The sequence below is a fragment of the Scleropages formosus genome, chromosome 15 (genome assembly GCF_900964775.1).
Source record: "Scleropages formosus chromosome 15, fSclFor1.1, whole genome shotgun sequence".
In the NCBI taxonomy this organism is placed as follows: Eukaryota; Metazoa; Chordata; class Actinopteri; order Osteoglossiformes; family Osteoglossidae; genus Scleropages; species Scleropages formosus.
This window is the reverse complement of record NC_041820.1, coordinates 11,414,195-11,440,225: the sequence shown is the minus strand read 5'-3', so window position 1 is coordinate 11,440,225 and position 26,031 is coordinate 11,414,195. Positions and strand designations below refer to the sequence as shown.

Genomic DNA, 26,031 nt, shown 5'->3' with positions numbered 1-26,031 from the left:
CACTTTGGACAAAAGCATCTGCTAAATAATAAAACAAACATTTAACAGTCATCTTCCTTTGCCAGGTTGCAGGATTACTTGCTGTAATTCTTATAATTGCTGCATAAGAGTAGGTAAGAACATCCTATTCAGGCATGTCTTCCAGTATGTTCATTCCAGTACATAATATCCTGCTTGCTAAGTCTGACTACACTGTCAATAATGACACACTCAGTTTCATGTTATTTCAAGTTGTCTTTATTTAGTCAAAGAAAAAAAGACCCAACAGCCACACCACTCAATCCAGGGAGGACAGGTCCCACTGCAGAGCATCCAAAGTCAAAGGGCCAGCACACCAATAGAAGGTACAGCAAACCTGTGTTCTAACTGTTCCTAAAAGGTTAGAAGTCTCTACTCCTGTTCTCAAGCCACATCAGCACAAGTAGTTAACATCTATTATGCATTAAGTTAAATCGGTCCCAGTATGGATGTGCAGTTTGGTCAACGAAATATTCCTAATGGAGGCAGATAACGGACCTATGTAACAAATTGTCTCAGATGACCCTCGCTGCAGCATGTAGTGTAAGTCACCTGCATGTATGAATTAGAGGGAGCTGTTAAACATGTCACTGCTGTCCAAACTAGGAATGAAATCAAACCAGTCTCTAGCAAAACAATGAAAACAAAAAAAAAAAAAAAAATGCACTTGTAAATAAAGGAACGTGAAAACACAGGCTATGCAAAATGACATGCTGACACTCATTGGCATCTAAATTTGTCAACCACAAGATACACAGAACAGTTTACTAGTCAGAACTACTGCAGGTGGCTGTGTGATGTGATGCTGCATTGAGAGCTTTGTCTATACTGCACAAGCTGAACAAGCACTTCTGCCTGAGGGTGAGTCAGGCTGGAAGGGGTGGGGCCCTTAGGCCTCAGGGCCACTCAACACGGAGAACTGGATGCCATGCTTGTTGAGGCGGTCGATAAGGGTGGTCTTAGCAAAAGCTGCTCCAGGAGTATACACACCCCCCCTGCCAACAGGAATGGGTAAATATATAAATCAGATGAGGGCTTGCATTGAAACCCTCAACTTCAGTCATTTTGTACAGTAAAAAGTACTCTTTAGTGGTGTAACCTCTGAATGTCACTATTCTTTATGCATTTGTCCAATGCTGACAATGTTAAATGAAAAGGTAACTAAAATCTGTAGGACTGGACTGCCAAGCAGAGACACCTGGACAAGAACAGTATAGTGAATGAGTCAACTGAACAAGTGCTCAGATTTGAATAATGTTGACAGACAACCAGTGGCTTAGCAGTTAAGTGAAAATAACACTGCTGAAAAGGACTCACGTCTTGGGGAGGGACTTGGGCTCATGAAGGATCGTGAATGCTGCCTGTACCATGGCGATCGGGGTGGCAACATAACCTGCCTCTGTGCAAGAAAAGTGAGAAGATGCATTTTTGTAGTCTTGGATTATTCAGGATACCTCTTCAAATCCTGAATTTGAAAAATTAGGCTGATATCTAGCCATAATCAATTCATATAGGTACTGGTTTTCAAATGACTACAGTGGACCTTGTCATTTTAACAGATTACACCATATTAAAACTATTCAGTCAAGTTTTTTTTTTAAAAAAAATTAATGGCATGGTCAAAGGAGAGAACGACATACCTGGTCCTTTCACTTGAGTGCGTATTTTAGCATTGGGTTTCCCCTGTGCAGGGTCCTGGTCCCCAGTGTAACCCTCCCCAAAAAATGTAAGGCAGAAGGACGACTCTGCCATCTGCAGATTAAAGATCAACAGTAATCAATTGCATAAGTCCTTACTTCTCAAAATCCAAACATGTCTGCTCTGCACTCATGTCTTCATTCAATCCTTGCCAACAAGAAAAGGATCAAAACAGATTGATCCTATCAGAACCAGGGTGAACAGCATTAAAACTCCAAGTCTGGAAGCAGTGGTTTATATTGTACCTGCTTTCTAGTTGGACCAGCCTTTGAGAACCAGCCAAAAGAGAAAAACTCTGGAAACTAGAAACAAAAACACACATTTCATTGGCATTTTTAAGTCAACTGCATTTGCACCAACTATAATTATACCAGCACATACATGTGTACACAAAAAAGGAGTATAACTACCTATAAGATGATTAAAGATACAAGCATGCAATTTTAAAGTTACCTTGATAAGGAGGCTTCTACCAAAGCTGAAGTTGACCATAAGCCAAAAGAGCATGGCTCCAAAAAGCAATTTGATCACAGATGTCATGCCTCCAATGCCAGCATATGCTCCATACTGAACCTTGGGTTGAGGGGAGGAAAAAAGATCAATAGGACTACAAGAGACATCGTTAGTGTCCAACTGGTTTCCAGTGAAAAAACTGAATTACTAGAACTCTCATCCACCATCTATCAAAGATGAAATATTGTTACAATTTGGTTTGTGTTAAAGTGTAAAGGACACAGTAGATGCATGATTTACAGTTAAGTAGTTGTACAACTTTCTCTGAGGCTCAGGACAAGCTTTTGAAGCACTACGCTAACATTAATGGCACAGATGCTCAGCAAAGCAGTCTGGCAGTAGCGAAGGAGACGATACCCTGAACCACAGGACCCGAAGGTCCAGACAGGTAGGCTGGATGAGAGCTGCTGGTAGCTGTCTGCTTCCAGACTCACCGGTGAGTCTTTGCGCTCCTCATACAGGTAGCGTTGTGTTCTCTTCACCACCGATGGGTCGGCACCCATGAAAGGCGCAGCATACTGATCCATCTCCCTGCTGTAGAATAGGGTGCCCCTGTGCATGGGCAAACACCATCACAAACTGATCACAAAATGATACAAGGAAAACCTTGTATGGCCCTTTTTCTTAGGTAGCCAATTTGATATTCTGCACCATGCTCACAACACGTGTGTATGAAGGGATTAACAGTTATTTCTGTGATGATTTTAGGGAATCATCCTAAACAAACCAGCTGTCCACACCTCTTTTTGATCTTGGATCCCACTACAGGGAGGGGTGCATAGCCAAGTTTCTTCCTCAGACTTCTCAGCTTCTCGCTGTCCGCAAAGCCGTAGATGGCCGACTGCCAGGTGCCATCGTGGATGCAGCTTCCCTGTGAAGGAGTCAAATGCATGCAACCCTAGACTGTTTTTTCATTTTAAGGATGAAGAACTAAAATTATAGAAGTCAGCAGCAGCTTGGCAATCAGATACACCATTAACTGTTCTGTCATTTGTACAGAGTTATAACCCTTTAACAGGTTCTTAGTGTAGGAACCAGGGGCAGTTATTTACGAAAGACCATTTCTTCCTGAATCTTTAGTGCCATCACCTTGTTGAGAAGAGTGCCTGATTTTAAAATTTAATGTCAAGCATTATTAGGACTTACACCATCTACCTGGCACTGGTTATAGGAAGCTGTAGCTCAGTTTTAAACTGGCACCAGACAGAGGACCTCAAAAGCATTTTCTTCACTGGCTCTAAATTCCACTTTTTCTCAGGGCAGGGAAAGATTGAAAAGAAACTACCTCTGATCCACTGCTCACTGTCAGAAAGCTTTCAATGGCAGTCAAAGTCCCTGAAAAAGAGCAGGTTTTATGATGAAATCACTGGTGCATCTTTCTTTCAAGAAGAACTTAGTTCATTTCTCTAGTTGCATATTTTATGTAGAATTAATGAAATTTATTAAACATATGTTCTGACATACCAAAAATAACATGCACGGACAGCATAGGACAATACCTTTGAACTGGTCTCTGGAATAGAGCACACCCATGTCTGCAGGGATGGAGTCAAAACCACAGCTGCCAACAACATAAACCCCCTTCTCTGCCGCCTGGCTGTGGTAGTTCAGCTGCATCCCTTCCAGAAACTACAGCAGCAAAGTGACAGAGCATTTTGAAGGTGGTTATATCTTATGTGAACATAAGTATATACAGCCCATATTGTCCCAATTGCACCTCAGACTGGAAAAATAAGATTTAAAATTACTCATATCAAGCACAAAAAAAAATCTGATTATAAAACCAGGTGGAACATTCAATTTCTCTTGTTATAAATGTGATCATGTGGCTTTTGGTGTAGGGGGGGGGCAGGATCCTAAAAATGGATTTGGAGAGTCATAAATCCACTTGAGCCTGAGCAGGTGGGCTGGCTCTCTTTAGGAGAACTTCATGAAGAAAAATGGCTCCTAGACTACCATTCACCAACAGTAACTGCTTACCTGAGGTTCTCCACAGATGTCAATGTAATGCGCCCCATTCTCCACACATGCCTTGACAACATTCTCACCATAAAACCTGTACTGGAAGAGGAGCAATCTGTGTAAATATATAGGTATCAACCAAAATCTCCATATAAAGCAAGAATCAGTATTATCAGTGATTACACAGTACCAGTCAAAGTACACTAGGGTAATGGTTACAAGAGAAGTGGAACAAAAAAGGCAACCCACAAGTTTCCTCCATATTCATTTAACTGCTGCAAATAAGCTGGAAGAACACACAAGATTCTTTCCTCATTGAAAAGAAATATTCCATGCAAAATAAATTTGTTTCCAGCAAGATTATACACTTCTCACCAGTACTGTCCATACAGTGAGACCACCAGCTAGCATTTCACCTTTGTTATAATGCTCTGACATTAATCCAGTTTGGCCACATACAGCAATGTGGTACACAAACTCATGATGTAGCCTACAGTACAATGGCTAAATGCTCCTGCAGCGTACTAATTGATAAGTGCTGTGCCTAATGAAACAGTCACATCTTGCTGGACAAGCATTTCTATTAAAATTGTTTGCTTTTCTAGTAAGATGGTTGAATCTCAATTTGTAATCGATGGTTAAAAATCTAAGCGGACACAAACGAGAGCAAGCACTATCCTTCATGCAGCAAAAACACCCAAAAGCTTTACAGAAGTAAAATGGTCAACTCCCATCGGAATGGGACAAGAAGTGGATAGCCATTCCTGTAGGATACATGTTCAGTGAAGCTCTCGATTTACAGGACCACTCCCTCCTCTAGCTTGGAAACAAACACACTCGTTGTATACTTACTGGGCCCACACAGTTCAGAACAATCACGCCTTGTTTGCACATAGCAGCCAAGGAGTCTGGTTCACCAACATCTGCCACAATTATATCCACTTCTGATTTCAACTCTGGTTTACCTGAAAAGAAACATATGGGTAAATGCATCACACATTTGGCATATCCACTACCTTTGGCACAGTGGAAGATATTCATGTGAGCCAAAAGAAACTGGAAAATATGTACCCAATACAGAGAAAGTGTGTTTCATATCCCATGAACAATATTATCAAACAGCTGGTATAAAGTATGTGAGTTTTGCCCCTGCCAACCTAAAAATAGCAGGCATGAGCCAAATTAAATCAAGTGCCATGGCAACATGGAATGTGATGTTAACAGCACTGCCAACTGTCTTTGTCTTCAATATCACAGTTAAAAATAATCTAAGGGTACTTCCTGTGACCATTTTTTAAAATCACTTCCCTGAAAACTCTTCCATATGTGTACCTGGCTCTTGGTCACATGTAGTCACTTAGCTGATGTTCTCCAAAGCAACAAAGTTCACATACTAATCTACCCACAGTGATTTATACAGCCAAGTTATTTATTTCACTACAGTAATTCAAGGTAAGTATCCTACTCAAGGCAGCTACAGCAGAAGGTGGGATTCAAACCTGTGGTCTTGATTGCAAGGCAGTGGCTATAACCATTATGCTAGTGCTCCTGGTAATAAGCCAAGTGCAAATTTGGCTCCCCCCAACACACCAAAAATTCATTATTTTGAAGGAGACATGTAATACATCAGCTGCTCCCAGACACCGGTGGTAATTAACATACTGCCAGTCACCGACAGCACGACGCCAGGGTGGATAAATGGTGTGGAACGGAACATGTCACCACATGACTATTTTCCACAGGCCACGGTCCAGAATGCCGCCGGACCCCTTGGGAGACCACCCCGGCCACAGAGCAGCAGCTGCCCCCCCCCCAGCACCTAATCACCCCTGCAAATCGCTGCTCCGAGCCAGTAAATCCCCATCATCTATTAATAGGGTTCAACACACATCGTGCGCCTCCGCTGCAGACGGACCCAGTCGCGAAACATCGGGCCACGGGGTCCAGAAAGGTCCAGCCTTGTTTGACAAAAACATTGTTTCATTTTAGAAAAATGAAGAGACAAATACACCAGTACAGAGGCCATTTTCACTCATCCATACATAGTGAGTGTGAGACTTTACTACTCACCTACTGCCAATTAAAGCAGGCCTTTATTTTAGGTAAAAAGAAATACTAAGTTACAGGGAGCAGCATTTTGCCAATGAAAAGAACTCCCACTAGGCCAATACTTTTCACATAAGTGCACGGCAACTCTTTTCAACACCCGGGTGAAAAAGAACGACTTCAGCTATAAGTTATTGTAATACGACTCAGAGCTTTATTTTGCTCACTTGCAAGCTTTAATTTGAGGGTAATGAATGAGCAGCAGAAAATGGCTTCAATCCACGATTGATTATGAAGCAAGCGGTGAGTCAGTGAGGTCATCGGTCTCAGCTGCAGCTCTTCTACAGTTACGGCCACCGTTAGACCTTTTTTTTAAAATCATTGTTATTGACGCGTTTGTTGTTAAAAGCGCTAAAAGTGTGCTTCTCTGTCAAGAGCCACAAAAAAAAAAAAAAAAATCACTCCGTTTTTCTTCGCCGCGTCACTAGACGCCCAGGTCAGGTGCGCGCGCCTCCACCTCTGCTCGGCGGACTGTGACTTGGCTCGAATGACTTGTGTCTGTCTATGTGACGAACCCATCGGACAGAAGGGCCGCAGAACGCCCCTCCGCCGTTAACGCGCCGCGCCACACGCACTACCTACTCAGTGTTTCAGCGGCCTGCTCCAAAACCTTCTCCAGCTTCTGGCGGCTTCTGCCGGCCACCGCCCACTTCAGAGTACCCTTCGGACCCTCGGCCGAGGTGCGGGCCACTTCCTCCACCACAAACTGGCCCGTGAAGCCCGAGGCTCCGAAGATAATGACATGGTAGGGTCTGCTGCCCGAGGTGCTGATCATCGGCGTCGCCATGGTGACACAGTGAAAGGGGCTCGCGCTTCTGTGCAGAGCGAGACGCTGACGAGGACTGGCGCACTGGGTTAAAGAACTTTCCGTTGAACTGTGGGCGGAGCCGTGCGAGTTAAACTTCCTGGAATCATGCGCAGTAAACGCTATCTCCGCAGCTCGACATCCAATCACAGCCTTCGGCACCTCGCCAAAACGGAGTTTCAATTGGTTGATGTACAAAACAGACACTTTTCTGTTGTAAATGGCCCACGTGAGGGGCTGGCGTTTTGAGACTATGACTGTGCATGAGAAGACGTTAAAACTAGTTTTTTTTTGTTGTTGTTACAGCGTCTTGTCATTTAGTTACCGTGGCCACTTGGATTTAATGATAATTGGGTACCTTATAAACATGGTTAACTTTCTTAAATGACTATAAAATCCACTTTTTAAGCTGTCGCTTTTTTCCAAAGTGGCTTATTATAGGTAATTCTTACCCATTTAGTACAGCTGCTGGGTAATTGTTACTGGATCAATTTAGGGCAGGACTTCCTACCCTGAAGGGTGAGATTTGAACCGGCAAAAGTTTGTATCCAAAGATGAGATAAGATGCTTTATTGATCCCGGGGAGAAATTCAGTAAAGAAGCAGCTCTAATCTTAAATCTAACCACTAAACTATACACCATCTGCCTGTTGTGGCCTTAGAGTCACCACATTTTAGTTCTCTAATTCACTCTTAGTTCATTATAATAATTCAAACTTACAATTGTTAATATCCTGTACTGAAAAACTCACCTTTGAGTGTATTTTGAAATGACATACAGTTAAGTCTACTTATATGCTATATACTGTATGTGTATATATATATATATATATATATATATATATATATATATATATATTATATGTGTGTATTAATTGTAGCATTCTTTTTAAATTTATTCATTTAGCTGACACTTTTAACTTACAGTGTTAAGGTACTTACAATTTTTTTACCCAGGCATTTTTATAGCTGGGTAATCTTTTTTTTTTAACCAAAGCAATTTTTGGGGTAAGTACTTTCCTCAAGGGAACTACAGCTGGAGGTGGGAATGAACCCTTTAACTTTTGGGTCCAAAGGCAGCAGCTCTAATCACTGCAATACCAGCTGTTTTAATGCTGGTATTTAATATACTAAATGTATATCTTTTATTTTAACACAAGAGATATAAATACCTGCCAGACATTGCCATGAACACTGTAAAAATGATATATCAATAATAAGGGCAATAATAAAAAAAGTGACTCCTGATTACATCATATGAACTTATGTAGATAAGAGTGATTTTACTGCACTCAGCGGAGTTTGTTTTCAATGCATAAAGAACCATCTAACAGTTCCTAGAAGGCTTTGAAGTGCATAAAGCATGTGTACATATTTTTGTAGTCTAAATACTACAGCTGAACATTTATAGTATTCATTTAGCTAGCACTTTTCTCCAAAGGGACTTATAATTATTTACCTATTTATGCAGCTGAGTAATTTTACTGGAGTAGTTTTAGGGTAAGTACCTTGTTCAAGGGTACTACAGCCAGAGATGGGAATTGAACCCACACTATTTGGATCTAAAGGTAAGAGCACTAACCACTATGCTACCAGCTGACCCTCAACCAGAATACTGTACTTTTGGTAGTGGCAAACCAGATGTTACTGACATCCACTGAGCAGTTAATGACATAACTTCCTTTACTATATGTACCATGGGCAGCAAACTACTAATGGCCAACAACAGGATAAGTGAACGAATACACACACACACACATTTTCAGAACCGCTTGTCCCAAACGGGGTCACGGGGAACCGGAGCCTACCCGGCAACACAGGGCATAAGGCCGGAGGGGGAAGGGGACACACCCAGGACGGGACGCCAGTCCGTCACAAGGCACCCCAGGCGGGACTCGAACCCCAGACCCACCGGAGAATAGGACTGCGGTCCAACCCACTGCGCCACCGCACCCCCTAAGTGAACGAATATCAGATGGCAATTCACGAGGTAAACCCAGCACTCCAGCACTGGTCAGTTGAAGTACTTCATGCACTTTTTATGAACAATGGCCTGACAGATCAAATGAGTGACAGGTAAGCCAGTTATAAGCAGTCTTTATCAGATCTGAAAATAGTTACTGACAATTCTGTATGCTTTTAATACGTACTGGAACCCAAACGTGTGATCCATATGTAAATTTGGACTCTGTGTTAATTTATATAGTTTAAAACCATATCTGGCACCTTTAGCTGATGCTTTTCTCCAAAGCAACTTACAATTATTTACCCCTTTATACAGCTGGGTAATTTTACTGGAGTGATTTTTATGGTAAGTACCTTGCTCAAGGATACTACAGCTAGAGGGAAGGCTTGAACCTGCAACCTCTGGGTCCAAAGGTAATGGCTCTAACCTACTACACTACTCATGGATTGTTGAGTTGATTGGAGGAGAATGTGATCACATGTAGCTTAATAACTGTCATTAGTTTTATAGCAAACTTGTTGAAGATAATGTAGGTTCCTGTAAAGCTATAAGGTACAAGTGATCCAAGCTACCTCACTGGTTTTGGAAGGCAAAAAACAATACCTATTTTAGACATTTCACAGAATGACATCTGATTGTGATTTAAAAAGGTACAATTCATTACATTCAAGGTTATTTAAAAGAACTTCTGGATTTATTTGTCATGCATTATTAGAACACTGCACACATTTTGGGAAAACTCAATTTAACTGACATAACTGTGCATCCCCATCCATTAAAACTTCAGTAGACACACATGCACGCACACATACTTACAAACACAGAAGAGTTACAGTTAAAACTTTTTTTTTTTAACCACATGGTCATTGATGGGATCTACTGATCTGTTGGGTCACAACTAACAATAATAAGCACTTGGATCAGAGGCTTCTTGATGCAGCGATGGTGCCCCTGTAGCTCCTGAGGCACTTGCACTGTGTCTGTCTGTCCAAATGTATGTTTTGCTGGGTAAATTTTCACTAGAGCTCTTTGTACTTCAACTCAGTAGTCTCAGACTCAGATCCTGCACAGCCATGTGCTGATCTTTGCTCTTTCCCCCTCAGTTCATATTAGAAACATGTCATTTAAATACTGAAATTTAAAAAATCTAATAGCATTTTTTACATTATTAATTTATTCATGTTAAATCTTAAATTCATGTTAAATCTTAAATTTTTTTTAAATAAACTGCATTTGTGTACGCTATATATTGCCGTCAAAGCTAGTAACTGTGCCAGTTATTCCAGAGGAATGATTATGCACAAAAACTACAAGAGCCCAAAGAGATCTGAGGCTGAGACCCTGCTTTGATTACTACCACTAATGTTTGCATCGTTGCTGCTTTAAAATTGTTTACCAACAAGTAACACAAGTCTTGCATCTTAGAGGAATGTTCGCTTACTCTCTTCTTAGATTCTAACACATACAGTGTATCGGACACCTGTGGATACACTTGGGCAGATTCACGAAGCTCTTGCATTTAGTGCAAAATTTGTGCCTTAAAAAAATAAGATGTATATTAAAATCAAACGAAGAATACACGAAGAATGAAAATGTCAAGAAAAGGATGACAAAAACATTTTATTTTAGGTATTTGCTATTCATTCCTTCAAAAAAAAAATGCTGCTAATTTTACACTGCTGCAAAAGCTTCTTATGTCACAAGTGTTGCAGTGTATATCTGTGACAAGGGTTCATTTCAAAAATGTAAAAAAACCATTACAATTATTAAAACATTGCAGGAATTCAGAAATGTTTATGAAAGTTGCTAATCATAATTTAGAATCCTACTGTACCTGAGAGAACAAAACATATGGTTTTAAGACTTGCTGAAGATGAGAGAGGCAGTTGTTGGCTCTTAAGAGCAAATCTGCGTAACTTGCTTCAGCTGTTACATCTTTGCTGCGAGACAGTACAAATATTACAGTACACAACTGGAGATCTTAAACCACATGGAAGCCTGTTTGTAATTTGTTTTGTTTGTAAATCCAAAATCACTTTTACTATTAAGTCACAATCAATAAAAGCTTAATGATACCATACATTGGTTAATTTAAGGGTTAATTTCTGTGAAAATCATGGATATAGCTATAAAATAATTTTAAGACTTCATTTTAACATTTTTATTAACTGAGCTACATTAAAATGAAATAAAACTGAAAATGACGTAACGTAAAAATACATAATCTTCAGTATCTCCTATTCAATTTCGATTGTCAATTGATCACCCCATAAATATGTACAACGATCTTGTTACTGATCACCAACACTCGGGAACTGTAAACACTGTGAAAATAAGAGAAATTAAGTGGGCCCAACACTCCTATGCTGTTTGTGTGAGTTTTACTGTTGGGCACAGAAAGGCAGGTCACACGAACACACAGAAAAATTCAGGTGAAAATAGGTGAAAATATTTTTAAAAAATAAAATCGAAAATTCGTATCTTGATCATTTGTAACACAAGGAGCCAAAACCAGCCACAGTGTTGTCAGTTTGCTAAATATCATCATCTTAAATATTTGCAGAATATCCATGTTCTTGTAAAGCAATTTAAAAGTCACTACACTACAGCATACAAACAGGAGTTTTAATCTATATAAGGGGTGCGCAACACTGGTCTTTAAGAGGACAGAATCTCCTGCGTGTTTCACTGAGTATTTTCAAATTGACTGACACCTGCAATGTCAGCTGAGGTTCAACTGATTCAAACCGTTCGAGTAGTTAAGAGCCGAGGTTGAGCAGAAGATCAGCAGAACTTGCATCTTGCAAGGACCAGAGCCAAGAGCCCCTACTGTACTCACAAGCAAATTCATTCACCGACTTGTCTTCCATAAGAAGAGTTATTTAACACGGGATTAAAAAAATAAAATTCACTGTCTTCCAAACTTCAAAAGACAAAAATAAATATATAAATAAAATAAATAATTGGAACATCTTACAATGTGATACATCACCTATAGGTGCAGGATGTACAGAGTTTTAGAAAAGTCAGAAACAGAAATTGATCATGTAATGTGTTGACAAGGCGGACAAGCACTTCTTTAACTGGCATGTTTCAAGTGGATGAGTTTCAAATAAGAGCTGCAAGTCACTTTGCTCAGTCAGGTGTCAAATCATATACCACATCACATCCAAGTAGTGAAAAGAAAAAGAAAACATGTAAACAGTCTTAAATGGAAATTTTCTATATGCATTTTTCTGTCCCTCTCTCAACTTCTACACAGAATCAATGTGTCAGTCAAATGTGCAAGACAGGCCCCTGGACCAGCCAGGGTAGACACAAAAAAGAAGACAAAAGAAATTTTTTGTTACTGTACATATCCTTCACCCCAGTGAGATGCAAGGGAAACCCCTGGTTTTGATGTTTTTCCTACGGACTTCTGCTAAAAAATAATTCCTAAAAATTAGCTAGCACTTAATTTAAATGAGGTCAAACTCCTTGAGCTGACATTTCAGAGAGGATCAAGGGTACCCTAAAATTCTTCACAATTAATATATTTTCCATCATGCAAGACCTGAAGGAGAAAACAAGATTAAAACTAAGAGACAAAATAACCTTACATTAAAAATTATAATATTGAGCCATTCCACCAATCAGGTGAGGTAATGCATTGTAATTTAAATAGTGATCTAAATAATGCCACAAATTACAACTAAAACGTACAAGTAGATTAGCCCCTCGTATACACCACCTTCTACGTTCAAACTCTAGAATCACAGCTGATCTTTACTATAATGAGTGCATTCAATAAATTGTGTAAAGATGCTGCATATACACCCCTGCTTCATACATTTGTACGATACTTAAGATCTCTGGAGACCCATGCTACTTCAAAGCTACACATCATTTCTCTAAGAGATTCTCAAAACAAGAACACAAAAAAGTAAGACAATTCCTTAAAAGACCCCCCAAAGGATAATATACATGATATTTATTTATTGTTGTTGTTTTGTTTAGTGTGTACTATAAGTAATAATGGCAGTAAACATTGACTTGTGACTCCTTAAAAATGGAGGGGTTGCTGTTTCCCCTTGTGCGAGTGGGCAACTTCAGCATATTGTCTGCAGAGGCCGGCAGCTCCGTGACCTCGACGTCGGCTGAGATCTGTTGGCCGCCGAAATGTTACATCTGGGCTCCAACATCAGCATCTGGAGAGACTCTCACCTGAATCAGTCAGACTTGCCCATGGTGTGTGGGGTTCTCAGTTTATGAGCTGCCATCCAGGGTCCAAGAGCAAACCAGAGCCTTTGCGGATTCTTCCATGTCGCTGTGTCTCTGTGGTTTTACCCAGTATCACGCAGAACATCCAACAGGAGAGAGGGGGAAGGAATTGGAGGACAACTGGGTTAAGACATGGAAAAAAATGGAGCAACTGTGCCCCAGCGCTCGCCGTATCCTTGCCCTCTCCTCAAACTGCAAACCCAAAGCCCAGGGTCCGAGAAGCCCCGCTACGATCTCGGGGAAAACCAGTGTCCAAGCTCGTCCAGCCCCCGCTGCACCCGCCCGAAGTAGAAGTCCATGTTGTGGGAGAAGTCAGTGCAAATGCTGGACTGCACATCACCCAGGGTGCAGTAGAGGGCAGTCCCTCCAATACTGATGACCACAGTGGCCAAGCACAGCAGGAGGAGGAGCAGCCAGGAGTCTCCGCCGACTTCATCTGTATATGGAAATAAACAGTCAAACACATGCAATGATTCTTTGGGATAAACTCTAGGAGTGGGAAGTCTTTCAGTTTTTTTTTTAAATGTTTTATCCAGCAGGTTCAATGCAAATGCAATGAATCGGCTAATAACTGTCATTAGTGTTGGCGTTACAAGTGTAACATCAGCTCACAGGTTTACATAATTAAGCACAAACAATGATTAAACATTTAGATTATTTATTATTTAAAAGAACGGGGCTGTACCTTGGTCCAGCATCTCATCTGGCTCTCTGAATCGGACCTTGCGCTTGGCAGCCTGTTTGGGAGAGGTGGGTCCGGTGCAGGTAGTGGTGCTGTCTAGGGAAGCCCTCCTCTTCAGGATCGACACCAGACCTGAGGCAGGTGTAATCTGGGGGTGGGAAGGTGATTGGAGGGGGGTCCACAGACACAAATGATATGTGACAAGAGCCACAACATCAAGTTTTCACATTTATCTATTGCCCTGCACTCACACAAAAATTTTGCCACTGGAAACTTGACACCGTGGAGAACGAGCCATATACCCATCATTCCAACAAGGAAGCCTTGTCTGTATTCAGTTTGCTCCTTTTGCTAAGCTAAACCTTAACACAACATAGTCTTGTTCTATTCCACCACCATCATGCATTATTAAGCTCATCTCCCTTGATTAGTGCAATAAACTGGACTTGTGGTGAAAAACAACATGCATACGGACTCATTGAGGCACCCAAGGAGGAGTCTGGGAAGCACTGTGTTAGGGGGCAGCAGCCAGTATAGTGGTTAAAGCTGCTGCCTTGCAATCAAAGAATCCAAGTTTGAATCCCCACTCCTGTTTTAGTACCCTTGAGCAAGTGCTGGTACAGTAAAATTACTCTGTTGTTAAAATGGGGTAAAGCGATTGTCATCGTTTAGTATACAAACCTTACTTTGGAGAAAAGTAATACTGTACTGCGCTCTACCACAGCTGCCCGTTGGCTATGTAAAAATGAGTGTGTACTAGCAATCTCACATCACCTGGTGTCACTATTTCTAGACCACAACGCAACACACCATCCCTTCACTGCAACCATTACGAATGTCCGGGAAGCTTCACGGATGGTCCCATGAATATTGGCTGTAGGAAGAGATCAATCACAACACATGGTGGCACTAAGAATGAGTGCCTTTCTTACCAGACCCCGCAGCGTTAGTTTCCTGTGCAAGTGCCTTTACGATACGAAACAGTAAAAAGTGTAACAGAAAATACTCAATTTGTTTTCCAGAGCAGAACTTTACATTACTGACAATATGTCTATCTGATACAGTTCTCTATAAAGCTACTCGAAGAATGTGTTTCAGCAAAGAAAAAAAAAAAAGGTGTCAGACTAGCCAACCATAATAAACACGTGTCTGTATCTAAGGCTCTTCTTCTGTTGTGACTTGCACTTTTGCGCACCAGAATGGTAAATATATAAAAGATTAAGGAATAAATGTAAAGGTGAATGTGTACTATGGAAGCTTTACTCAGACAGGGCTATAGTCCAGATTCAGATGGGTGAAGCAACATTACTGCATGTAATGTCAGTGATGAGTCAAATTCAGCTCTCAAATGCATACTAACTGGTTAGGGAAGCGAGATGAATGGTCAGTACAAACACTATTAAAAACAGAACTAGTGCTACTGCCCAAAACTGGACAACTTTTATTTCACATCCTCATAATAAAAACCATGAATCTGAAAGCAATTTCAGAAATGGCCAAATAATGCCATTTACAGAGCCAGTACCTGACCCCCCACCCCATTACGGATAAAAGCTGGAACCTAACGCCCCTTTGAAAACCAGGCACACTCCTATGAGCGTGAACTTGCAGCTTCAGCTGCCCATGAAACACAACACTCAGATCAAGACTTCAGGTGTTTGTTTGCTTTGTTAATTTCCGTGTGTCTTCAAACACATCCATAAATGATGGTCTGAAGATACAGGAAATGGATGCAGGAAATTTTGTGTACGTCATCGGTACGTCATTCAAATCTAAAAGATTTTCTGTATCAAGAGCAACTGTTGATTTGAACCCCCCTTAACAAACCACAGATGCTCACTTTCTATACTTCTCAATCCCCATTTCATCCTGGCCACACTGAATAAAAAGCAGGAATAAACATGTAACACCATCCTAGATAACTGAAAAAGTGAAAAATATGGGAATTACTAACGATCAAGGACCCACTTAGTTGCTATGGGCTTAAATCTTAGTGACCCTCTTCAGACTGAAGGCTTTACAGATGGTAGCTAATCCAGATGCAGGACACTAGTGTGTCAGATTTCTATTAAGCATAAAATTCTTGTCTAATATCCAGCACTTTCCACAATGTGGTCCTAAAAGAATGAAAGCTTTGATTGTGTGAAGAATGCACAGCAAAGAGAGGAGGTCTGTGTGTGGGCCTGCATGCTGTGGTCCGGCCACTTCTAGGGGGAATATGACCATGGCATCAACACTCCGGTCAAACTGTCTTTGCTATGATGCACAGTCATTGCTGCAAATGAACAGGTCGCTAATGGTGCGCATTTATAGACCGACAACACTTGGCTGAGATATTGAATATGATCACAAGACTATACCACAAAACAAGCACTATTTCTTGATGTGCACCAGTTTACTGCAAAGTTACAAAAGTTTACCAGTGGTGCTGAACATGCCTTTTAGTAACTAACTAAACAAGACAAGGCAGAACATCCAATGACCGAGAAAAGATCAAGAGAGGTAGAGAATAAAAAGACAGAGGAGCTCCTATTACCTCCTCCACTTGTATCCTTTTGGCCAGGTCATCCAGCAAAGCCTGTGAAACACGTTCCTCCTCCACAACGTCCACTCCAAGGCTGTCCTCCTCCACCTCGTACTCCAAGGACTCCTCCAGCACCTCTACCTCCACTATCTCCGGCTTCTCCTCATCTGCCCCAGGGCAGGCCTGCTCCCCTCCCTCTCCATCCTCCTGCCCCCAGGGCTCGGGCGAGCTCATCTCACCCTCAGCCAGGGGGCTCAGCCCTGAGCCTGTCCCTCCCTTATCTTCACCTCCGACACTTCCTGCACCGTCCTCCTCCAAGGATCTGTCCCGGCCAGGTTCTGTCCGCCTTGCATTCCCTGAGTCGCATCTGTCCAGAGACTCCTGAAAGGCCACTGTTGGATCGGTTCGCCCCTCCTCCTGCTCTTCGTCACCAGGGGAGGAGCTGCCAGGGAGCGTGTCTCCAAGAGGACTCTCCATTCCCGCATCGCAGAGTGCCTCTGCTGCCGCTGCTTCGCACAGGCCCTTCTCCTCCCCACCCACACGCACGCCGGCCTCCGGACAACAGCCGACTGTGTCAGCTGAAGTGGGTGTGGCCAGGCGAAGAGTGCCGTGCAGCTCCGCCCCCTGGTGGCCAAGTGCCGAAATGTCCTTGTGCTGTGCTGCTAGGGCCCCGCTGCGCAGGACGTCCTCTGCTGGGGAGCCCTCGTCCAGACCCAGCGGCTCCATCATCTGTGATGACTCAGAATTGCTGTCTGGGAAACAAAGACACCTTCACTAAAGCCACCGCTCCCTCTCTTTCTCTCTCACCCTCTGTTTGACACCCAACCCTTAACCCTAACCCAGCATCTCCAGATTATTTCTGAATTGTTGTCGTTGTACTCCACATTTTACAACACACACACACACACGTGTGTATATTATATATATATATATATGTGCGCTACATTAAAAATCTGAATACATTTTAGAACATTTGTAGTATATTCTTTGTCTCATGTATGTAAAAACATATGCTTTCCTCAATATATATAAATTTATTGACACCCAGCCCAGTTTATTGTAACATGCAAATTTAATTTTGATATATACCATATCTGTTTTAAAGCCTGGGTAAATATATAAAGACCACTAGTTCCCTACTACCCTCATACTTCTGGCTCTTCTGCCATCAGGGATATGAGCTTTGCCTAACCCTAACTGTATACTAGTAAAATAAATGAGTTGTAGCTAAAAAATGTGCTGCTTTTTTACTTTAGTATGTCTTACTTTTTCCCATCAGATACTTTTCAGAGAAACAGCACATACTCCCAATATCCCGTACAGCCTCATTGTAACAGTACCTTCGATTCTTAAGTTTTGTGAATTTTTTTTTTTTTTTTTGCTGACAGGTTTTAAACCTGCATCCCTGCAGCATGGAGTCTCAGAGATAAAAGATGTTCACATTTAAACTCTTACATGCACAAAACCGGGGTAGTGACGTTTGCAAGTGGAAGCAGTTTGATTCTTCCGAGTTGTGGATTTGCAGAAGCGGCTCTTGTGCTGATGCATGAACATCTGCATTCTGTAACCTCCTACACTGACACACACAAGAGTTTACAGCTTACACCTGATTGATTACACAAAAAAGCTGGTTATGTGTGGCAGGGGAATAATTCTTGACAACATGCTGACCTAGAATGCCCTATATTTCTTGCACAGTAACAACCTAAACAACTTAGTAAAGAGGAACTTTTCAAGCTTTGATCCAACAGCTAAACAGAACGGCAGCACTCAGTCTTCATTTCATGATGTCCCGTTCACGCTGGCTTGGGTACGGTCGAGAATCACCTTCGTGTTATGGAAACCTAAGTCTTGCCTAAAATAAATCTCACTTCCAATTAGTATGTGTGTCACCTCCCATGCCTCTCCATTTTGGTCAATTATGTTTCATCGAGAGAGTGTCCAGGCACATGGAAGGTTGTGCCAATGACTTCCCGTCAACCTCTCTGTCTCATAATATGTAACTTTAATACAAGGGTTGGCGGAGAATATATTACTCATCCGTAGGTCAATCAAAAGCAACCGGCCACAGTCAAGGTGCATAATAAAAATCTATTAGAAAGCAGTATACTTATTTAAAGGATGATATAAAAAAGGCTACTGCCTTAAATTACATAGAAACTGATCAGCAACACTTTCGTTAAACCTTTAAAGGTAAGCTCTAATATAATTAAAGAGGTTGTTAGTAACACACGCCTTGTCTGTATGAATTAAGTCAGCAGGATGAGTGGATGGGTTCCCATGTCAAGTGATGGTCTCCATTACAGCATTCCTGTCTCCACCTGACCACCCCCGAGTCCCTGCGCTCGACTGACACCGGAGCCTAGATCCAGGGTACATGCTGCAGAATAGTGCCTGCTGACAGATGGCCATCCAATGGGGGCAGCGTCGGGGGGAGGGGGGGCAGGTGTCACACCTGGTTTGTGAAAGTGAAACTCGGCCCATGCAACACAATGCCGTCGCGATACGGAATCCAGGTGAAGCACAACCGACCACCACCCCCCCACTCCCAGTCAGGTGCTCCACCTGGGAACCAAGGCATTAGGAACACATACTCCCTGCCGCGCCGACTTACTAGCGGACCCTCGTCTGAGTGTTATGGGGTTTTCCCGGGGCTTGGCCCACAGCGAAAGTTTGCTGTGCTTTCTGCTACTTTCTCCATGGGCACCTATGCTTGTCAATTGCAAAGTGAGCCGGAACGAATAAACGGAGCTACTGAAACGCTGGGACAAAAAAAAAAACAATGCCTTTCAGCGCCAACTGCAGGGGGGACGGGGATGTAAGGAACTGTAGCACAACAGCTCTTCTTTCAGGGGCACAACATCAGTTGGCTGTGTGAGCATCGCAAACACTGCGTTACAGTACACACTGCAGCGTTTATGTGTGCCCAGAATAAAGCCTGCTATTATTTCACGCATATGGGCAATAACAATTGAAAACGATGCAAAATGAAAAAATACAAGAAATAATATGACATGCATTAAACTCTAACCACAACGGTAAACATCCCACCCCTTTTCTCAAAACTGTTCATTAAACCCGACTGACAAAAAGCCTTAACTTTTTGTGGTTTAAACTTAATTAACCTGAATTGTTTTGTTCAAGGGGGGCATGGTGGCGCAGCAGGTTTAGCCTGTGCCTGCTCACTGGTGGGTCTGGGGTTTGAGTCCTGCTTGGGGTGCCTTTTGATGGACTGGCGTCCCATCTGGGGTGTGTCCCCTTCCCCTCCAGCCTTGCACCCTGTGTTGCTGGGTTAGGCTCCGGCTCGCTGTGACCCCCGCTCGGGACAAGCGGTGTGTGTGTGTGTGTGTGTGTGTGTGTGTGTGTGTGTGTGTGTGTGTGTGTGTGTGTGTGTGTGTGTGTGTGTGTGTGTGTTATTCGACATAGCACTAGTGCTTCACAGCTTCCAGACTGTGTATTTGGGTATGGATTCGAATCAGTTCCAGTATACGTGGAGTTTTCATGTGCTCCCTGTGTCTCTGTGGGTTTCCTCCCATAGTCCAAACATATTTGTTGAACTGGTTGGTGGTTGTGAACTGCCCAAAGTATGCAGGTCACTAAAGATATCATGTACCCCTCCTACAATGGTAGTGCTTTCTTACGAAGCCCTAGATGTGGCCCCGGCAGCCTCAGAGACCATTTATGCACTGTACTCTGCTGGGAGTCCCATACTGATGTTTGGAGGGTCACAGTACAAATCAAAGTGCAAGAACATCATTACTGCAATTCACTTTCAACAAAAAGTAGTGAAGGGGTAAAGAACACCTGCTTGGTGATTCATTCTGAGAAGTCCAAAGTTAAACGATTTTTGATTCTCAGTTTTGGCTCTGATTTGGTGGAATGAGCATCCTTTGTCCTTCAGTACTGTTGAAGCTCTCCCAGCATCCAAGTGTCTCAAAATTTACATTTATTCATTTATCTGATGCTTTCCTCCAAAGCAACTTAGAAAATTAAGGTACTTACAATTATTTACCCATTTATACAGATGGGTAATTTTACTGGAGCAATTTAGGGTAAGTACCTTGCTCAAGGGTACTACAGCTAAGGTGGAAATCAAACCTGCAACCTTTTGGGTTTGAGGGCAGCAGCTCTAACCATTAGGCTACCAGCTGCCCTACGCATCGCTTTCTGATACACTTCTCCTCAGACCTCCTAAGTGCTCCATAAACTTGCATTATATCATCTGTCGTGATCATCTTTGTACTTCCTATCAGAGCCAATTCCAACATGTAATGTGTGCTGGCAAAAATGGTGGTGTTGAACAAACAACCTGTGCTCTGACAATCATGTGTCTGTATCTAAACTTCTTCATCTGCTTGAGAAACATGTGGTGCTTACTTTGAGTTGTATGTCACTTTGCAGAAAAAGGTCTCCTAAATGAACCAATGTAAACTTGAACTGACACTCTTCAAGTCCCAAGACCCCTGAGCAAGACACTTAACCTTAATTGTGCCTAAAAATATCCAGCTGCTTAAATAGGTAAAATTATGTCCCTTTAATTAATGTGTGAAACTAATATGGGAGCATTTTACAACACAAATGTTCTGATATTCTCCAACACATGCATACAAACACTAAAGAAAGTGCCAAAAATGGCAACTAAGTCCCTTTAGACACCAAATCAAACCAGTGTCTTAACATCCAGCATGTTATGCTCTTTAACACAAATGAATTGCAATATTTCGATATAAAAGTGAGTTAATTATTCTATGCTTACTGTCAAAACACTTTATTATTTGTGAAGTACCACAAACACCAAGGTTACGTCTTAACTAGATATAACCGTAAGTGGTCACAAATGCAACAGGACAACACCACTGAATTTCAGTCCAAGACACACACACACACACACATTTTCAGAACCGCTTGTCCCATATGGGGTCACGGGGAACCGGAGCCTACCCGGCAACACAGGGCGTAAGGCCGGAGGGGGAGGGGACACACCCAGGACGGGACGCCAGTCCGTCGCAAGGCACCCCAAGCGGGACTCGAACCCCAGACCCACTGGAGAGCAGGACTGTGGTCCAACCCACTGCGCCACCGCACCCCCCTAGTCCAAGACATTATTAGATATATTATATGGGTGCCACACCAACACAACTTTATTAAAGGCAACACACAGCTTGTTTGAAATAATCCAGGAACCTCCAGCAAGAATAACTGCAGTCTGAGACCCTTATGAAATGCTGTCTGGATGTGGACGGACAGGTGGTTAAAAACTCACCTGGGCCACATGGAATGGAGGTGGTGTGTTGTTTTCCGTGTTTGCTCAGCCTCCCAGAGAACAGGCTGTTCCTCAGCACTCCGTCCACAACCAAGCCCTGGAGCAAAGCCACAAGAACCTGGCGGTCAGGTCACATGGCATTGCCGTACTTGGGCCCCCCACCTCACACACGCAGGCATGTTCTTTTACACGTTCATATGCATGCACCCACGACGTGGAACGCGGAATCAACACGGGCGGCAAAGAGGTCGGCCAGATTCCCTTACCTTCTCTCCTCTGAGTGTAGATCTGCAGTGGAAAAAAGAAGGGAGGAAGAGAACTCTCTTAGTTTGCAGCCGTTGTGGGGCATGCCTTCGAACCCAGGTTCCCTCTGCACGCGTGCGTACATGTGTATGTGTGGGGTGCGCGCGGCGAAGGTCGCCCAGCTCGCTGGGAATCTAATATTAGCACAGCACATTTCCCTGTGCTGAAACTCTAGTGCTTGTCTCAAATTGCCAAAAGCCCAGCAACAGACCATACGCTTAAACGATCAGCAGCCCCCTGACGCAGTCCCGATATCAGCTGGGCACAGCGACACCGCCCGGGCAGGTCGAGGACAACGCTATAGCTGTGCATGAAGCTGCATCTAGTCACCAAGGATGTGCAATGTATCTCAACAGGGGTAATGGAAATGTCACCTTACAGAAGCATTCATTTCGGTTATGTTTGTCGTTTAAAAGTTTCAGAGGTAAAAGCTTCCACTACTTTCAAAGTTAGACGTCCAGAACAAAAAGCCAAGAAAGGAAATGCTCAGAAGGCCAATGAGTGGAGGTGTGAAGGTGCTACATGGAAAAGGAAAATAAAATCTAAGGCCCTCTTCAACAGCGAGACGTAGGATTTTTACGCACATCCTCCCCAGCGTTTTATATGGATATTATGTTGAAACTGGTATTTGTTCTGTTCTGGCCTGTGCTGCAAGCTTCATGACACTGTACCGTTGTTCGTGGGGTCTGCAGTGTAGATCGAGACCCTCCTCTTACCGCTGATGTGTCCTGCAGATGTGGGTCAGTGTCTCCAGCTGCTCCGGCCGCAGCTCAGCACTGGCGTTGTCTGTGCTGTTCCTCTTGGATGAGTTGCTCTCCTTCCACCGGAACTCTGAAAGAGAGAGGTTCCAGTGGTGGTCCCAGTGCACTGTAACACGCACGCTGACTGCAGCTGCACAGGGAGAAGCTGATGTAAACCACAGTTTACATGTCTGCGAGGAACAGACAAAAGTTCAGGAGCATCAACATTCCTACACCAAACAAGAGTTGCACAGGAGGTGGAGATATACAAAACATGGAAAGGTGACACGGCAGAAAAAAATTTCTTTAATGCAGCTCAATTTAAGTAAGGGTAACTGAAAGCCTGATTCATCAGAGCCTTGTGAGGGAAGCGTAGGCATCACCATACTCTATACCCTTCACATATATACATAAAACATGACAGAAACCAAAGTTAAAAAATCAATGTTTGATGTAATATTGTGCAGAAGTAATATAACACTACATGTTTGAAACATCAGCCCTCATGCAGGCCAATGCACAAGCTCCCCTAATAACGAAAACAATGAGAACTGGAGAGCCGTTCCTAACTTGTTTTTAACTACAACCCCAAAGACACTTTTACTTCTAAATCATAAGAAAAACTAAATTACAAATATCCCACACACACGTCTGAAGCCGCCTGTCCCAAGCAAGGTCGCGGGGAGCCGGAGCCTAACCCGGCAACACGCAGGGCGTAGGGCTGGAGGGGGAGGGGACACACCCAGGATGGGATGCCAGCCCGTCGTAAAGCACCCCAAGCGGGACTCGAGCCCCAGACCCACCGGAGAGCAGGACCTGGTCAAACCCGCTGCGCCACCGCACCCCCCCTACAAATACCCCTCAATTTATTAATAGGTTCTGTAAAAAGCTTGTGTATAGCTGTGACAAAGTCTGTAAGATTTGAACATTTTTTATTAACTGTGAAGGACGTCAGAATTAAATTCAATAGGCATTCACTAGTAAAGTAGTAAAGCAGGCTAAGAAAACTGCAGTACCCCACTGTCCCTGAAGGGCAGCGAGATTGGAGAGCAGTCGCTCATGGTACAGTCTCTCCAGCTGAAGGAACTGGAGTGCCCATTCATCTGAGATGCAGCAGGATTAAGGAAAGACACAAACCGACTGACAAAAGGACAGAACTCAGAATTCAGAAAATTAGAGGCATTTTTCCAGGTCTTCTTTACACTCAGACATTGACCACAGAACTGAAAAAACATGCACCCAAATGTCAGACAAATGACACAAGTTTAAAACGGTGCAGCTTTTTTCCAACTCTATAAAATATTATGTAGCACAATAGCTAGATATAAGCAAAACAAGTTTTTTTAAGTGTAGACCTTAGGTGAAAAACAGGTGTGCACTGTGACATGAGGGTAACATTACTGTTCTGAAAGAATGGATTGATTCAATTAGTCAAGAGGAGCAGATCTGACTCCCACAGGCGCCTCCTACAAGCGTGTCAAAAATCTGCAGGCAGCCAGTGAGCCTGGATTCTCCAATCAGTGGCGGCTCCCATGAGCGGCATGGAGCAGGTTATCGGAGAAGAACAAACCACATCCGCAAGGCACTCTGGCGCACAGAGCGGTGTTACGGACAGCTGTGACTGAATGGTAGCAAAAAATCAAAGTCACAATTTTGAAAACATCCCACTTTATGGTCAATGCTAATCCATTTGCTTTTCTTCCAAAGCATTCCCTCTGGCCGACACGTGCCACGTCATTGAGCACATTCATTCAACTTGGATGTTTTCACTTAAGAGATATATTCTTAAAGGGTAGTCATCCACAACATATGCATTTAATCATGTGTGACAGAATTTATTTGTTGCTCTGCATTTGCTGATTACAAGTGCATCATATTAATGATGCAGAAATTCAAATGTAGCTTCCTGGTCCAAAGCAGAAATTCACTGTACAAAAAACCTGTATTCATACAGTTGTGTTACAACAAATTCTAGGACAGAACTGACACCAAATCCTGGAGGGCAGATTCTATACCTATTACCTAATACCGACAAAACAATTAATGCTCGTTCACACAAACAATGACAAGGATACACTCTTCTTCAAGGAAGTAGGCCTCTGCTATCTGAAAAAGACAAATCAAAGTTTTGGACAAACATACATTTCTTTTTTATATACCAAATGTCAAATTACTTATGTTTTAAATGCTCAGCTATAATAAAACTATAATGTAAACAAATGTAAATGAATACATACATTAAACAAATATACAGTATATTTTCTTACAAATTCACATTCTTATAAGCAACATTTGCATAAAAGAAAATGCAAACATATGATTTTGCTCATCTCCTGCCATGCTTTAGAGCAGAAATCATGGCACTACCTGTGAGCAGTGTATGACAAGCCCTGACACCAGAACTAGACCATCTGAGAGCAAGATAATCATCTTGCCATTTTATGATACACAGAGATGTGAATGACATTATGTGCATACTGTAAACACATGCCCATATCCGTGACAGTGCAAGACATCAGGAAACGATTTAAAGGATGTACTGAGACCTGCTGTTAAGAGATTGGTAAGAATACCCATTAAGTACCTCACTGGAAGCAGAGAATCTATCAAGCTCTTGAAGAAGATGTATTTTATGTTTACCAAAAGGGACAAAATATTTTTAAAAAGCTTTGAAACTGCATCACCGTTGCTTGTGTAATCAATAGTAAAGGGGAGAGAGTGTACTTCAAATTTCATGTGCCTTTTTGCTGTGTTCAACCTTGAGCTGTTCCTTTCGGGTGATGAAGCATGCAGCATGACTCAACAGGTCTACGGTCAAAGCCAAATCTGCGGGCGTTTGACAACGAGGCTCTCTGGCAGTGTTTATTGTAAAAAAGAAAAAAATGTGATGGGCAGCAACAGAGGATGCAGATAAAAAGGGGAGGCTGATCATGAGTGTGTCTGTATGTGTGAGACCGAGAAAAAAGTAAGAGTTCTTGGTATTGACCAGATCTCACCATCTGAAGCATAATTTCTACAAACAATATTTCAAATCCGAGAACATGGAACAAAAGTCAGACCAAACTTATTTCGAAATGTAACCTTGAGCGAAGGTCAAGTTCATTTCTGGTACAGCACCAAAATCAACCCAGACAAAACCCGTAACACGCTCATCCACCGAATCCCCGATGAACCCCACACTTCTGTTGCTAT

The 26,031-nt window shown here is 42.6% G+C and overlaps 2 protein-coding genes across 3 annotated transcripts in view; both read right to left on the bottom strand.

Moving 5' to 3' along the window:
* Nucleotides 1–218: 218 nt before the first annotated feature.
* sccpdha.1 (saccharopine dehydrogenase a, tandem duplicate 1) lies at nucleotides 219–7,193 on the bottom strand. The gene is made up of 12 exons (XM_018753170.2): nucleotides 6,880–7,193; nucleotides 5,044–5,156; nucleotides 4,210–4,290; nucleotides 3,729–3,858; nucleotides 3,515–3,564; nucleotides 2,970–3,100; nucleotides 2,664–2,781; nucleotides 2,170–2,289; nucleotides 1,962–2,018; nucleotides 1,659–1,770; nucleotides 1,336–1,417; nucleotides 219–1,013 (listed from the first exon to the last, which is right to left on the bottom strand). Exons 1-12 carry the CDS (start codon nucleotides 7,082–7,084, stop codon nucleotides 908–910), a joined length of 1,305 nt encoding a protein of 434 aa, XP_018608686.1. The 5' UTR covers nucleotides 7,085–7,193; the 3' UTR covers nucleotides 219–907.
* A 4,048-nt stretch (nucleotides 7,194–11,241) lies between these two features.
* cnsta (consortin, connexin sorting protein a) overlaps nucleotides 11,242–26,031 on the bottom strand; it is a 28,748-nt gene continuing 13,958 nt past the window's right edge. Inside the window, exons 4-11 of one of the 2 annotated variants that reach the window (XM_018734301.2) lie at nucleotides 24,915–24,945; nucleotides 23,856–23,942; nucleotides 22,816–22,990; nucleotides 22,063–22,084; nucleotides 21,797–21,893; nucleotides 16,546–17,285; nucleotides 14,013–14,157; nucleotides 11,242–13,763 (exon numbers count right to left, since the gene is read on the bottom strand). In XM_018734301.2, the coding sequence (XP_018589817.2) occupies nucleotides 13,555–13,763; nucleotides 14,013–14,157; nucleotides 16,546–17,285; nucleotides 21,797–21,893; nucleotides 22,063–22,084; nucleotides 22,816–22,990; nucleotides 23,856–23,942; nucleotides 24,915–24,945 (1,506 nt within the window). In that variant the 3' untranslated portion in view covers nucleotides 11,242–13,554. The remainder of the gene's footprint in view (nucleotides 13,764–14,012; nucleotides 14,158–16,545; nucleotides 17,286–21,796; nucleotides 21,894–22,062; nucleotides 22,085–22,815; nucleotides 22,991–23,855; nucleotides 23,943–24,914; nucleotides 24,946–26,031) is intronic. The other variant, XM_018734310.2, reaches the window with a different exon arrangement.